We start from the raw sequence: 14,712 nt of genomic DNA on the forward strand, positions 1-14,712 counted from the left end.
GGGCTGGGGATTCGAACCCGCCACCTTAGGTGTATGTGGCTGGCGCCTTAGCCGCTTGAGCCACAGGCGCCGAGCTGACCACATCAGTCTTAACATTTATCAGCTCAAGGCTAAGCATGTTTCAGCCAGATCCTAGTCGTTCTCCCCTCACCCTCACTCCTGCGGGGACACTGAACAGATTTTAGACACATTGCTAAAGTATTTAACACAGAAATATAAGAGGAAAGGGCTCTTATTATAAACACAATCACACCACCATGATAATACATACACGGTAACATCAAACATGAGTCTGTTTGGATTTCCCTGACTGTCTGTTATGGCTTTAGTCTGTGTGAATCAGGATGAAAACAAGGTCTATACAGTGGTATTTTGTGTGTTTGTTTGAGACAGTTTCACTTTGTTGCCCTGGGTAGAGTGCTGTGGTGTTATAGCTCATAGCAACCTTGAACTCTTGGGCTTAAGTGATTCTCTTGCCTCAGCCTCTAAGTAGCTGGGACTACAGGCACCCACCACAACACCTGGCTATTTTTAGAGATGGGGTCTCGCTCTTGCTCAGGCTGGTCTGGAACCTGTGAGCTCAGGCAATCCACCTGCCTTGGCCTCCCAAGTGCTGGGATTACAGGTGTGAGCCACTGTGCCCAGCCCTTACCATTTGTTTTATTACTAGTTCTCTCTTGTTTTTTAACAACTTACCCCAAAACATAGCTGCTTAAAACCCTAAACTCTTTGTGGTGGCTCATGCTTGTAATCCTAGCACTCTTCAGAGGCCAAAGTGGGTGGATTGCCTGAGCTCACTATGTTGCCCTCGGTAAAGTGCCATGGTATCACAGCTCATAGCAACCTCCAGCTCAGGCTTAAGCGATTCTCTTGCCTCAGCTTCCTGAGTAGCTGTGACTACCCACCTTCTGTTTTTAATATTGCCTAAATTCATTATTTACTAGGAGTTGTAAAGTGGCAATAGTCTAGTTTTATCATTCCTTTGTTTACCCAGAATAATTCTAGAGATATTGGATTAGTGTCTTGGCTGCCTTAAGAAAATATCAGACTGGGTGGCTTAGATGAATAGACCTTTATTTTCTGACAGTTTTCGAGGTTAAAAGTCCAAGATCAAGGTGCCAGCCTGGTTATTTGCTGGTGAAGCCTCTCTGGCTTGCACATAGCTGCCTTCTCCCCATGTCCTCACATGGCCTTCCCTCTGTGTTTGCATGTGAAAAGGGTAGGCTCTGGTGTCTCTTTTTTTGAGACAGAGCCTCAGGCTGTCCCCCTGGGTAGAGTGCTGTGGCATCACAGCTGACAAGCTCACAGCAACCTCCAACTCCTGGGTTCAAGCAAGTCTCCTGCCTCCGCCTCCCAAGTAGCTGGGACCACAGGCGCCTGCCACAATGCCTGGCTATTTTTGGTTGCAGCCATCATTGTTGTTTTGGTGGGCCTGGGCTGGTTTTGAATCCACCACCTTAGGTGTATATGGCTGGCGCCTTAGCCATTTTTGAGCCACAGGCACCGAGCCATCTGGTGTCTTTTAATAAGGACATCAGGACCCTACCCTTAGGACTTCATCTGACCTTAGTTACCCCCTTAAGGCCCTATGTCCAAATACTCACATTGGGGGTTAGGATTTTAATGAGTTTAGGGGGAGAGGGGACAAAATTTCACGATACACCCCTCAATTATTTTCTTACCTTGAGGTACCACTTATACAAAAAAGCTAAGATTTTAAAAATTTTGTTTCTTCTATGAATCTTTTAAGGAAATCTTTAGTCATAAGACTTTTGAAAATAAGATTTTAGATACTGGGATTAGTCAGGTCTCACCTACTGGTTCTCTCACTTCCTTCCTCCCTACCCATGACCAAGTTTTGTGATAGTCAGCATGTATAATATCCTTAACTCTGAAGCACAATCCATGCATGACCCTTTTTTACACTTCTGTTGTGTTTTCCCCATATAGGAAGAGAAGAGACGCAAAACGACACCCAGAGAAACGTGAGAATTTATTTCTGTCTTTATTTTTAGTCAGGCAGTCCCCTGAACCAGAGTAAGTTCAGAGAGACTGCCTGTGTCTGTCTTTATACTAAGCAGATTATAATATTTAAATGATTGTTCTAGAATGAAATGAGAAAGGAGTTTTTAGTAGGTTGCTTAAAGCAACCTTAGCTTTGTATTGAATTGGGTTAGTGAGCACATGGACCAAGATGATCCATGATCCAGTTCCATTGTATTAGGCAGGATTCCCTCCTGGTACAGACTCACTTGTGTCACCATATAAATAGAAGCAAAATAAAACAACCCACATGTGACCTAGCGCCTGGTCCTCACTGCAGCAGCAGACACTTAACCTGTGCCAGGTGCATTGGGTGTAAATCTGATGGGGCGATTTTGATACATTGCAGAATGGCTAAACAAATGGTCTTGTGCTTTTATGCTCTGTTCCCAGAACTGAGAGAAAAATGGCTCGAACCAAAACAGCTGTGAGCTCCAAGGTAAACGTCTGTGTGGGAATAAAGCAGGTGGTGCTGCCAGGGCTGCTGCTTGGAGCTGCTTCCCTAAGCACTGTCCATGTACCCACAGACCCACCCTCCCAAGTGCCTCCAGTGTGGACAGTACCTGGACGACCCGGACCTCAAGTATGGGCAGCATCCCCCTGATGCGGTATGTTCCCAGCTCTTCTCGGCCTTTTATCTGCCATCTTTCCTGGCATGTTTTAATGGTCCAGTGTCCCTCAGGTGGATGAGCTGCAGATGTTGACAAATGAGAAACTGTCCATCTTCGATGCCAATGAATCTGGCTTTGAGAGTTACGAGGCTCTTCCCCAGCACAAACTGACATGTTTCAGGTAACTGATGCGCTTTCCCGTGTTTGCTTAGCAATGAAAGTACTTGTCTGAAGACACCTACATTCTTAACATTCTGGTGATGTTTGAGCCTAATCTGCAACATTACTTACGCTAGTAACACTTCATGCTGGTATAGTGGTAGGGGGGCTTTTTAAATTTTATTGAAACTACCTGATGGTTCAAATCCTACTCCTGCCAAAAAAAAAAAAAAACTATCTGAGGCTCTGGTCTATACACATTGTGAAGGCCAGACATGTTCATATGAAGGCCAGCTCTCTGCTGGACACTGAACTAGATATAGTGGATGTAGCAGCTTGGGTGTCTCCATTTGTAGAGATAAGATGCTTGTCAGTCACAATATGGCAGAATTTATAGGCCTGGTGACATTTAGCATGGGCAGGAAGAAGTTCTGTATAGAAAGGGAGGGACAGTGATTTGAGCAGAGAACTCAGTGGCATAAAAGAACAGGCCACAGGGTAGCTAGGGGCTGAGCACCCCAGGTGGAGGAACAGTGAGTTCAGGGGCATGAGGGGTGCAGTCAGTAGGTAGGGTAGGGCAGGGGTGAGGCAGGTCATGGCAGTGACCCTGGTGCCTCTTTGAGGGGAGGCCTGGGGTACCTGTGCTTTTGCTGAGGCTCATGTCAGCCCTTGTGTTGTTTCCTGTCCAGTGTATACTGTAAGCACGGTCATCTATGTCCTATTGACACCGGCCTGATTGAGAAGAATATCGAGCTCTCTTTTTCTGGTTCAGCAAAACCAATCTATGATGATGACCCCTCTCTTGAAGGTAAGTGGATTATGTTTGGGATAGATGTTCTCTAAATAAACATAACTTATTACAGAGCAATATTCAGCCAGAGTTACTGCCAGCTTGAGACTGTGCTTGGATGGCTGTAGACAAAGTCACTGTGATGACTCCAAGATCTTCCTGGCCTGGCAGATGAGATGCCCACTGAGCTGGGCAGTCACAGTGCCGCTTAGCCCTCCTGGTTTGGGATGTGGGTCGTGGTTCCTTAGTCTGGTTTTGGGAGGGAAACTGTTTCTACTTTTTCCCCTCAAGGTGGTGTTAATGGCAAAAATCTTGGCCCTATAAATGAGTGGTGGCTTACTGGCTTTGATGGAGGTGAAAAGGCTCTCATCGGTTTCAGCACTTGTAAGTGTGTGGCCAGTTGTAGTCTGTCCTTCTTGAGGCTTGGTTGGGCTCTCATGGGAAGTCTTACAGAATGCCACGTGACCAAGTGGGAACCTAGTGGGTTCAGTTGAGATGGTTTCTTGTGTTAGTTACCCCTGGCCCTGGAACTGACCCTTCAATTGTACAAGCAGGTCTTATTCTTACTCAAACCCAGACTGAACTCCAAAAACCAGAGAAAAGTCAATGAAAGCCCAATCCATTTTCTAGCTGGTTCAGATAAGACACTTAAGAATGAGGCAGCTATGAATTTAGCCTTTTTAATTATGTGAAGGCAAAAGTGGAAACCTAATATACACATGTATAAGTAAGAAATAAAAATGGGGCAGCTATGATGCATTGTGCTTTCTGTTTTTGACATTTGGGTGTGGAATGACTTTTGGTCTAATCAGTAAACTTGATAGGTTCATCCCTTCCCTGTAGCCCCCATAGGTGCCCTAAGAGTCAAACTTCTTTTTAAAACATTGCCTGTTTACTCCAGCATTTGCTGAATACATTCTGATGGATCCCAGCCCAGAGTATGCACCGATATTTGGTCTGATGCAGGAGAAGATCTACATTAGTAAGATCGTGGTTGAGTTGCTACAGAGCAATCCTCACTCAACCTATGAAGATCTGATCAATAAGATCGAGGTAAGAGATTGAGGTTCTTCCTAACCTGGCGGGTCACCCCCTAAACTCATCCAAAATCAGCAGAAACTATTCCTTAGCTCAGTTAGGACAGTTTTGCTTAAGCGTGAAGAAACCTCTGATGGTCTTTTTCCAGACGACTGTTCCTCCTTCTGTACTCAACTTGAATCGTTTCACGGAGGATTCCCTCCTTCGACACGCACAGTTTGTGGTGGGGCAAGTGGAGAGTTACGATGAAGCCGGAGACAGTGATGAGCCACCCATCTTCCTGAGCCCCTGCATGAGGGCCCTGATCAAGCTGGCTGGGGTCACTCTGGGACAGAGGTAAGGGTACAGCAAGAAGACTGAAGACCTGAGACTGGGAGGCAGAACATGTCTCTTCCCTAGTTGGCTAAAACGCTGAAACCTTTCTCTCAGGCGTGCCAAGAGCCGTCAGACTATCAAGCATTCTACCAAGGAGAAGGACAAAGGACCCACGAAAGCCACCACAACCAAGCTGGTCTACCAGATCTTTGACACTTTCTTCTCAGAACAAATTGAAAAGGATGACAGAGAAGACAAGGAGAATGCCTTTAAACGTCGGCGCTGTGGTGTCTGTGAGGTAACCTTGCCCTGGGTCATGTCTGAGAAACTCCTTTCTTTGTGGCTTGACACTCTCATTGCTCACATGTGACCCCTAAAACGGAAGTTGTGAGAAAGTAGTCTGAGGGGGGACCCCTGCGTGACTCGTGGGAAAAACACTGACAGGACAGAAGTCAAGGGAGGTGTGCTCGGAAGTTTTGCTGTTAATGCCACTGTCCCTAACCAGAAAGTCTGGCTTCCTCCATGGGCTTGTCCTGCCCACGTCTCATTGTGACTGAAAGCCCCAGTGTGAGCACTGGGGAACGGCCATCCCACAAAGGCTTGGCCCCATCTGAGGAAGAGGAAGTCTTCCCAGGGGCTTTCCTCTCTCCAGACCTCTTGGGAAGGTGAGTACCTTGTCCAACTTAGATTTGAGGCTTTAGAAGGCCTTTTTTTTCTTGTGAATTTTAAAATCCATATTTACCTCTCTTTGAGGAATTGCCCAAAGATCAGGTATATTTTGGTATCTATTTGATTTTCCAGGACCCGTAGATCAGGTATATTTTGGTATCTATTTGACTTTCTTTGGAATGATAACTTAAATGTAAAAAAACTGCACCTGCCTTCAGAGGCCTACCTGGTGGCCACTCTTCACATAGGCTTTGGGCCTTGCCTTCCCTTTTTGTCTTCTGCTCTTTTAACAGGACCTTGCATGTCCTCACTATTCTTGTGTTGGTTTTTTTTTCTCATTTTTTAAGTTTAAATTTTTGGGGTGGGGGGAGACAGTTTCACTCTGTGCCCTGGGTACAGTGCTGTGGTATGATATCTCACAATAACTTCAAACTTTTGGGCAGAGGCAATCCCCTTGTCTCAGCCTCCCAAGTAGCCGGGACTACAAGTGCCCTTCACAGCACCCAGGAATTTTTAGAGACGGGGTCTTACTCTTGCTCAGGCTGGTCTCCAGCTCAAGTGATCTACCCACCTCAGGCTCCCAGAGTGTTAGAATTACAGGCGTGAACCACCATATCTGGCCTTGTTTTATCATTTAGCACATTTGTGTCCAATATTTGTAACTCTTAAAAAAAAATTTTTTTTTATTTTTTTGAGACAGGTTCTTGCTCTGTCACCCAGGCTAGAATGCAGTGGAGTCATCATAGCTCTCTGCAGCCTCACACACCTGGGCTCAAGTGATCCTCCAGCTCCAGCAGCCTCTCACATAGCTGGGACTACAGGCGTGCAACACTATACCCAGCTGATCTAAAATTTTTTTTGTAGAGACAGGGTCTCACTATGTTGCCCAGGCTGGTTGTGAACTCCCGGCCTCAAGTGATCCTCCTACCTTGGCCTCCCTAAGTGATAGGATCGCAGATGTGAACCACTATGGTTGGCCTGATTCACCTTTTTAATGCTTTTTAGGTTTGTCAACAGCCTGAATGTGGAAAGTGTAAAGCCTGTAAGGACATGACTAAATTTGGTGGTAGTGGACGAAGCAAGCAGGCTTGCCAGGAGAGGAGGTAGGTTGGGCAGACTCTCATTCTTGGGACAGAGGACAATGCTAGCTGATGGCAAACATGTCGTGGCAGAGACCTACCTGTCCCTTTTGTGTGGGACAGCTGGGTGGAAATGTGCAGAGCAGGCAGGATTCAGTGTTATCCCCAGGCCTCTTCTTCTGACTTGACCAAAGTTTTACTTAGAAAGATGGTTTGGGGTCCTTTGTTAAAACCAGACTTCACAGGTGTCCCAACATGGCCATGAAGGAGGCAGATGATGATGAGGAAGTTGATGATAATATCCCAGAGATGCCGTCACCCAAAAAAATGCACCAGGGGAAGAAAAAGAAACAGAACAAGAATCGGATCTCCTGGATCGGAGAAGCTGTGAAGGTAACCTTGGAGAAAGCCTGTCAGGTCACTGCCACACTCTTGACAAGTTGGTCATCTCCTGTCTTTGCAACCAGCCACTTGGGCAGCCTTACCCCTGCTGCCAAGAAACCTGCTCATTTGGCCCATGAGAAGAGCAGGACTAGATAAGAGGTTGCCATAACTGCCTCCTCTGGCCTGGGAATAGGTCTTTTCAGGGCACTAGCAATTCTGTGGTCATCAGCCTAGGTGAGGGTCATTTCCTTTACCGTAATGTGGAGGGTGGATGTCCTTTTAGTGTCACCTTCCTGACGTCTGTGAATTCAAGATATTTAGTTCTGGTTTTTTTTTTTTATTTTTTAAAGAGTTATACTGTTTTGCCCCAGGCTAGAGTGCTATGGTGCCATAGCTCACAACAACCTTAAACTTCTGGGCTCAAGCAATCCTCCTGCCTCAGCCTCCCAAGTAGCTGGGACTACAGGCACCCACCACAATGCCTAGCTGATTCTTTTTTTTTTTTTTCTTTAGTAGAGATGGGATCTTGCTCTTGCTCAGATTGGTATTCAAATTCTGAGCCCAAGGGATCCTTCCACTTCACCTTCCCAGAGTGCTGGGGTTACAGATGTGAGCCACCGTGCCTGCCCATATTCAGCACTTGCTCAACAAATGTGAGGCCAACCACCTAGGGGTGGTGCTGTGCTGGGCCCCTTTGGGAGGACAGACACATGTATGTTAGGTGTAGTATGTACCTAGGTGCTCTGGTATCATGGAGCGTTGAAAAGGGCCTCAGGGCCGTGAGGCTTTGAGGAGGTGACACCTGAGCCAGGACAGAAGGTGAGATGGGAACCAGCCATATGAAGCCCTGGGCAAGACCTACCCTGAGGAGTCAGTCAGCTGACCTCACTGGAAAAAAGGGAGGAGGCTCCTGTGATGAGGGTAGATAGAGCAGGGGCTGCCCAGCCAGAGAGGGCTGAGGGTCGGATTCTGGAATGTGGTGTTAAAATCAAATTGTGGACCCTGGGTGGTAGCTGACACTGAGGCACAGGGCTGAGGTTGGAGAGTCTCAAATGCTCTTTGGTGCAGCATTGGCTATAGAAGGTGGATGCTCTTTAGTAGCTAGGGTTTTTAATGAGCTCTCATGGCTTTTAAATGAGATTATTGTATAGCGTGTGCTTATGTAAAGTAGCAGAGAACAAACCTAGTGAGGACCTTCACAATGATCCTTACCTGAAATTAAACTGATTTTCAGACTGATGGGAAGAAGAGTTACTATAAGAAAGTCTGCATTGATGCGGAAACCTTGGAAGTAGGAGACTGTGTCTCTGTTATTCCAGATGATTCCTCCAAACCGCTGTATCTAGCGAGGTCTGTATCTTCCCCTTTCCCTGACTTCCACACACAATTTCTCACAAATGAGTAGGAGATGCTTGTTTTGCCAGAATAGTAACGGCAGCTAAAACCAGAAAAGACAAAATCTACCTAAGTAGACTCAGTCATGTGTGTACTAATCACATTAAAACTTTCTTCCTATGCCCATCTTCCAATCCAGGGTCACAGCTCTGTGGGAGGACAGCAGCAACGGGCAGATGTTTCATGCCCATTGGTTCTGTGCCGGGACAGATACCGTCCTTGGGGCCACCTCGGACCCTCTGGAACTGTTCTTGGTAGATGAATGTGAGGACATGCAGCTCTCGTACATTTATAGCAAAGTGAAGGTCATTTATAAAGCTCCCTCTGAAAACTGGGCCATGGAGGTGAGTTCCCGGTGCCCGTTATGGACTCCTGCTTTACTGTGAATGCAGGGCCATGGCTGATAGCTGTCTTTATTCCCATAGGGAGGCATGGATCCTGAGTCCCTGCTGCCAGAGGACGATGGGAAGACCTATTTCTACCAGTTGTGGTATGACCAAGATTATGCGAGATTTGAGTCACCTCCGCAAATCCAGCCAACAGAGGATAACAAGTACAAGTGAGTACTGGGGCTGGGCTTGGGGTTCTCCTTGTCTTGGTACACGTTTTTTTTTTTTTTAAGAGACAGTCTCACTTTGTTGGCCTCAGTAGAATGCTGTGGCATCACAGCTCACAGCAGCCTCCAGCTCTTGGGCTTTAGGCAATTGTCTTGCTTCAGCCTCCCAAGTAGCTGGGACTGCAGGCACCTGCCACAACACCCAGCTATTTTTTTGTTTCAGTTTGGCTGGGGCTGGGTTTGAACCTGCCACCCTTGGTATATGGGGCTGGCGCCCTATTCCTTGAGCCACAGGTGCCGCCCCCTGGCACACTTTCTACACAGGTCACTCTTGCCTTCTGTGTGCTTCCAGTCTGATTAAGTGTGTCACCTTCCCCACCACGTGTTCCTTGCTCACCAAAGACTAGTCTGACTGTATGGTATTGCTTTAAGTGTATAGGTGATCAGGAGTTACTTTTTTTTTTTTTTTAAGACATAGGGCCTTGCTCTCTTACCCAGGGTGGAGTGCAGTGGCACAATCATAACTCACTGTAGCCTCTTGCTACAGGGTGGTCCTTGGCCAAGAGTGGTCTTAAACACTTGGCCTCAAGTGATCTTCCTCTGCCTCAGTCTCCCAAAGTGCTAGGATTATAGGTTTGAGCCTCCTTATCTGGCTCGTCTTTTGGTTTTAAGACTTTGTGGTGGCTCGGCGCCTATAGCTCAACCGGCTAAGGCGCCAGCCACCTACACCTAAGGTGGCGGGTTCGAATCCCCAGCCCGGACCTGCCAAAACAACAATGACGGCTGCAACCAAAAAATAGCCGGGCGTTGTGGCGGGCGCCTGTGGTCCCAGCTACTTGGGAGGCGGAGGCAGGAGACTCGCTTGAGCCCAGGAGTTGGAGGTTGCTGTGAGCTGTAATGCCACGGCACTCTACCCAGGGGGACAGCTTGAGGCTCTATCTCAACAACAACAAAAAAAGACTTTGTGGTGTCCTTCAGTGTGTAGGCCACAGGCCTTACATACTTTCATTTCTGAGGTATTTTCTCTTGAAAAATCTTTTACTTTATTCTAACTGGGAGGTAACTGCTTTAAGGGAGGCCTTTTTTCCTTAAACACCTAGTGCCTTTTTTTTAAACCTCTGCACTTCACTTGCTTCTACTAAAAGTGACTGCCAGTACCTCTAGAGCACAACAAGGGGTGGCAAAGAAGAGGTAAGGAGGCTCCCTTAGGTGCTGATGTGCTTCTCCCATAAGCCTGATGCTGACTTTGGCTCAATCTCTATTTTTGTTAATTTTTTCCATCTTTATTTTTTAAGGCAGTCTTCAATTCTCCTTTAAGGGATTATTAATCAATAATGTTGAACTTCCTTGAGTGCTTTTGTAGAAAGCACAGCGTGAGCTGCCTCGGCTGTTCTGTGCTCCTCACTGAACTACTCACTGTGTTCTTAACTATATTCTACATTCTATTCACTAATGTCTTAGGATTTTTGCATTGATGGGATTGGCTTGTAATTTTGTGTTTCAATTAAGTGTCTTCAAAATTTGAACATAAAGTACAGCCTAGCCAGTTCCTTTGAGTGTGTAAATGTCTTAACTTCTTGATTTCCAGACTCTATGGATTAAGCCAGCAGCCTTAAGGCCTCATTTTTCTGTCTTTCATACCTTCAGGTTCTGTGCAAGCTGTGCCCGTCTGGCTGAAATGAGGCAAAAAGAAATCCCCAGGGTCTTGGAGCAACTTGATGACCTGGATGGCCGGGTCCTCTACTATTCAGCCACTAAGAACGGCATTCAATATCGGGTGGGCGATGGTGTGTACCTGCTACCTGAGGCCTTCACATTCAAGTGAGTGGCTCCTTTGTCTAAGTAGGGCTGGGGCCAAAGTGCTTTGTTATGTCCTTGTGCACACAGACACTCCTACCCCAACCCCTCAGTGCCAGCTGCTGCCCAAGCCATTACAGTAATAACTGTGATAGACAGATAGCATCCAGCTATCCCAATAGAGTGGCGGTAATTCCCTTGCAGAGAGAAATTCCTCTGAGAGGTAATTCCTCTGAGTCTATAAGAAGTCAGAAGTAATTCCTCAGGTAATTCCTCTGAGTCTATAAGCAGTCAGAAGTCACTGGCAGAAAGCACCTGTGGTCAGCTAACCTTAAGGCTTTGGGCCAGATAAGGCCCCCCAGACCCTGTCTTTGAGGTGGGAAGAGTGGCATGTCACCTGCTAAGGAAGGCTCTAAGAGTTAAAAGTGCTTTGCACAGTGCCTGGCTTAAAGTTTAGCAATATCATTTCTGTTTACCAAGAAGTAACTCATAAGCAGTGCCTGTAGCTCAGCGAGTAGGATGCCAGCCCCATATACCGATGGTGGTGGGTTCAAACCCGGCCCCAGCCAAACTGCAACAAAAAATAGTGGGCATTGTGGCAGGTGCCTGTGGTCCCAGCTACTCAGGAGGCTGAGGCAAGAGAATCGCCTAAGCCCAGGAATTGGAGGTTGCTGTGAGCTGTGACACCATGGCATTCTGCCAAGGGCGATAAAGTGAGACTCTGTCTCTTAAAACTAAATAAATAAATAAAAACTCACATTAGATGACTCATGTGTCAGAGGACTGAGGCCCTTCTTGAAAAGAAAAAGCTACAGATCATTTCCACACTCGATCCATTCTGTGCTCATTCTAAGAACACATTCATGATTGGAATACAACCAACATTTTCCAAACCTAGTTCAGTTTTTGCAGCTTGCAATTCTCTTAGTGTCCCAGTATGGAACCATTCCTCACCTATAGTTTAGTTACTGTGACTGGTGGAGCACAGGGAGATGAGGTGTCTCTGGCCTTGATGTATTTGAGCATGTTACTTCTACCTCCTGGATCCTGGTTGTCCTTGGCATGGAAGGGAAAGCAGGTTTGTAAGCATGAAGTGCCTTTGTAGCCTGTCAGACTCTGGGGCTGGTCAGGAGAGCAAGGCGGCTGGGATTTAACCTCGATGTAGATCTTTCCTTAAGGGTACTTGCTGCAGTAGCTTAAAAGGGGTCCAACTTTAAATGTGAATAGTCACTAGTCAGCATGCTGAATTAACCACTGTAAGATTTAATGTTCAGGCTCGGTGCCCATAGCTTAGCAGTTAGGGCACTGACCACAAACACTGAGGTTGGCTGGTTCAAACTTGGTTGGGCCTGCCAAACAGTAGTGACAACTACACCACCAACAAAAACAATAGCCAGGCATTGTGGTAGGTGCCTGTAGTCCCACCTACTTGGGAGGCTAAGGCAAGAGAATCGTTTAAGCCCAAGAGTTTGATGTTGCTGTGAGCTGTGTCACCACAGCACTCTAACAAAGGCAACACAGTGAGACTGTCTTAAAAATAAACATTCAGTTTGCCAAATGGTTGTTCTCTGCAGCATCAAGCTCTCCAGTCCTGTGAAACGCCCACGGAAGGAGCCTGTGGATGAAGACCTGTATCCTGAACACTACCGGAAGTATTCTGACTATATCAAAGGTAGCAACTTGGATGCCCCTGAGCCCTACCGAATAGGCCGGATAAAGGAGATCTTCTGTCCTAAGAAGAGCAATGGCAAGCCCAATGAGGCCGACATCAAGATCAGGCTCAACAAGTTCTACAGGTTGGCAAAGGCTCAGACTCTTCTAGAAGTCTCTGAAATGGAGCTGTCACATAGCACCCACAGTTGTATTTTAGCAGTTAGGTGTAGGGATAGCTGCTTTTCCAAGTGTTTTGTGATTATCTGGTGGGTACTAACAATTACGGTTATATTTTATGTCCCTAAGCTTTTAGGTCCTTACTTTAGAGCTACAGAGCTCTTCATCCAGAAGAAATACTTAAGCAAAAGTCCAGAGTGCCAAGCAGGGGTGGAGTATTTGGGGCTCTGTCTTAGGCAAGCCCCAGAGAACCTGCAAAGATCTATTTATGATTGTTTTATCTGGGTTTTGTCCTATTGTCCCTATGGGACCCTCCCAGCTTGTACCAGGCCCTCCATCTGTTTCTGGTGTTTTCCCTCTCTATATTTTTCCCAAGCTCTTGGCTTGACTCCATTTTCTTTTCTTGGAATCCTAGTAACTGGTAGTGGTTAGGAGCTAACCTGCAACTAAGCTATGCAATGAGGTATGCATTTGCCTTACTTCTTAGCTAGTGTAGGTCAGAGATTTCCTAAAGTCTTTGTGAAGTAGTCAGTTATAATAACATGAAAGGAAAAAAGATGTGCAGCTGGTATAGGTGGGAAAAGGAAACTCTAAAAGGCTTCTAGGAGTTGTGTGGGGCCAGGGGGCTAGCTAGTGGGGAGAGACCAGTCAAGCTGTCTTAACCGGCTTGGCGAGGTTAGACCCTTTTACTGAAGGATTCCTAAGTACCCCTAGGAATGTGATGCCATTTAATTCAGCGTAAGCTCCTAGCAAAAGACTGTTCCTAACGAGGCCTTTTCCACTTCCAGGCCCGAGAACACTCACAAGTCCACCCCGGCGAGCTACCATGCAGACATCAACCTGCTGTACTGGAGTGACGAGGAGGCTGTGGTAGACTTCAAAGCGGTGCAGGGCCGCTGTGCCGTGGAGTACGGGGAAGACCTGCCCCAGTGTGTTCAGGACTACTCGACGGGCGGGCCAGACCGCTTCTATTTTCTGGAGGTAGTGCCTTGGGGCTCGCTACAGGGAGAAGCTTCCAGGCTAAATTGGCCAAAGGGCAGTGTGGCTGAAAGCTGGGTCCCATAAGGAGTCATAGCAATAGGGTTTGGGCTGCATTTTAGACAGTCTCACTATGTCGCCCTTGGTAGCTCACAGCAACCTCAAACTCCTGGGCTTAAGCAATTTTTTTTTTTTCTTAAGTCATATACACATAGATCATGAATACATTTATGCATATATGGGGTACAATGTGTTGATTTTTAAATATAATTTGGAGTGCTTACATCAAACTAATATAGCTTTCACCTTAAACAATTCTCTTACTTCAGCCTCCCAAGTAGCTGGGACTACAGGTGCCCACCACAATGCCTGGCTTTTTTTGTTGTTGTTTGGTAGGCCCTGGGCCAGGTTTGAACCTGCTAGCCACTGAGCTACAGGCACTGAGCCAGGTTTGGGCTTTTTATAGGAAGCAGATGGATAACCTGAGCCCATTCCCTGGTAACAGAGTCATTGCAGTAGTTCATAGAATAGATCTCTGACATTCAAGTTCTGGAGTTTAATGTTCCTAGTCTTTAAAAAATATGATGTGAAACGTAGCATTATTTTTTTAGAGACCATCTCATTTTGCCACCCATGGTAGAGTGCCATGGCATACATCACAACTCACAGCAACCTCCTGGGATTAGGCAATTCTCTTGCCTCAGCCTCCCGAGTAGTGGGGACTATAGGCACTCACCACAATGCCCAGGTAATTTTTTTGTTGTTGTAGTTTGGCTGGGGCTGAGTTCCAACCTGCCACCCTCGGTATATGGGGCCGGCGCCCTACTCACTGAGCCACATACGCCACCCAGAATGTAACATTCTAGTGTTGTAGCACAGCTAAACTTTGAGGACTTTCAGGCAGCCCTCAGTCTAACCTGACCAGTGCATTGGTGTGAATTGGAAAGGGGCTCTTGCCCTTGGGAGATGCACCTGTGCTTCAGCCAGATCCATACAAACATGCAGGTGGCCCTGGTTACGTAGAAGATTCAGAAATCTGTTCAAGCTAATGACTTTTTTTTTTTTTTT

The 14,712-nt window shown here is 46.6% G+C and overlaps 2 protein-coding genes across 2 annotated transcripts in view; both read left to right on the forward strand.

Annotated features, from left to right (window-relative positions):
- The window catches only part of LOC105887807 (DNA (cytosine-5)-methyltransferase 1-like), a 37,599-nt gene extending 36,671 nt beyond the window's left edge, over positions 1-928 (forward strand). Inside the window, exon 13 of the mRNA XM_012810138.2 lies at positions 880-928. Coding sequence (XP_012665592.2) covers positions 880-928 — 49 coding nt within the window. The remainder of the gene's footprint in view (positions 1-879) is intronic.
- Positions 929-1,929: 1,001 nt separating this feature from the next.
- Positions 1,930-14,712, forward strand: part of DNMT1 (DNA methyltransferase 1) — a 21,277-nt gene continuing 8,494 nt past the window's right edge. The window contains exons 1-17 of the mRNA XM_012810212.2: positions 1,930-1,985; positions 2,437-2,482; positions 2,571-2,651; positions 2,726-2,835; positions 3,503-3,621; positions 3,895-3,987; positions 4,505-4,656; positions 4,790-4,977; positions 5,071-5,254; positions 6,631-6,728; positions 6,950-7,097; positions 8,323-8,438; positions 8,623-8,827; positions 8,909-9,042; positions 10,687-10,860; positions 12,411-12,632; positions 13,455-13,647. Coding sequence (XP_012665666.1) covers positions 2,450-2,482; positions 2,571-2,651; positions 2,726-2,835; positions 3,503-3,621; positions 3,895-3,987; positions 4,505-4,656; positions 4,790-4,977; positions 5,071-5,254; positions 6,631-6,728; positions 6,950-7,097; positions 8,323-8,438; positions 8,623-8,827; positions 8,909-9,042; positions 10,687-10,860; positions 12,411-12,632; positions 13,455-13,647 — 2,250 coding nt within the window. The 5' untranslated portion in view covers positions 1,930-1,985; positions 2,437-2,449. The remainder of the gene's footprint in view (positions 1,986-2,436; positions 2,483-2,570; positions 2,652-2,725; positions 2,836-3,502; positions 3,622-3,894; positions 3,988-4,504; positions 4,657-4,789; positions 4,978-5,070; positions 5,255-6,630; positions 6,729-6,949; positions 7,098-8,322; positions 8,439-8,622; positions 8,828-8,908; positions 9,043-10,686; positions 10,861-12,410; positions 12,633-13,454; positions 13,648-14,712) is intronic.

Source organism: Otolemur garnettii, unplaced genomic scaffold, assembly GCF_000181295.1.
Source record: "Otolemur garnettii isolate 467f Iridium unplaced genomic scaffold, OtoGar3 scaffold00127, whole genome shotgun sequence".
NCBI lineage: Eukaryota > Metazoa > Chordata > Mammalia > Primates > Galagidae > Otolemur > Otolemur garnettii.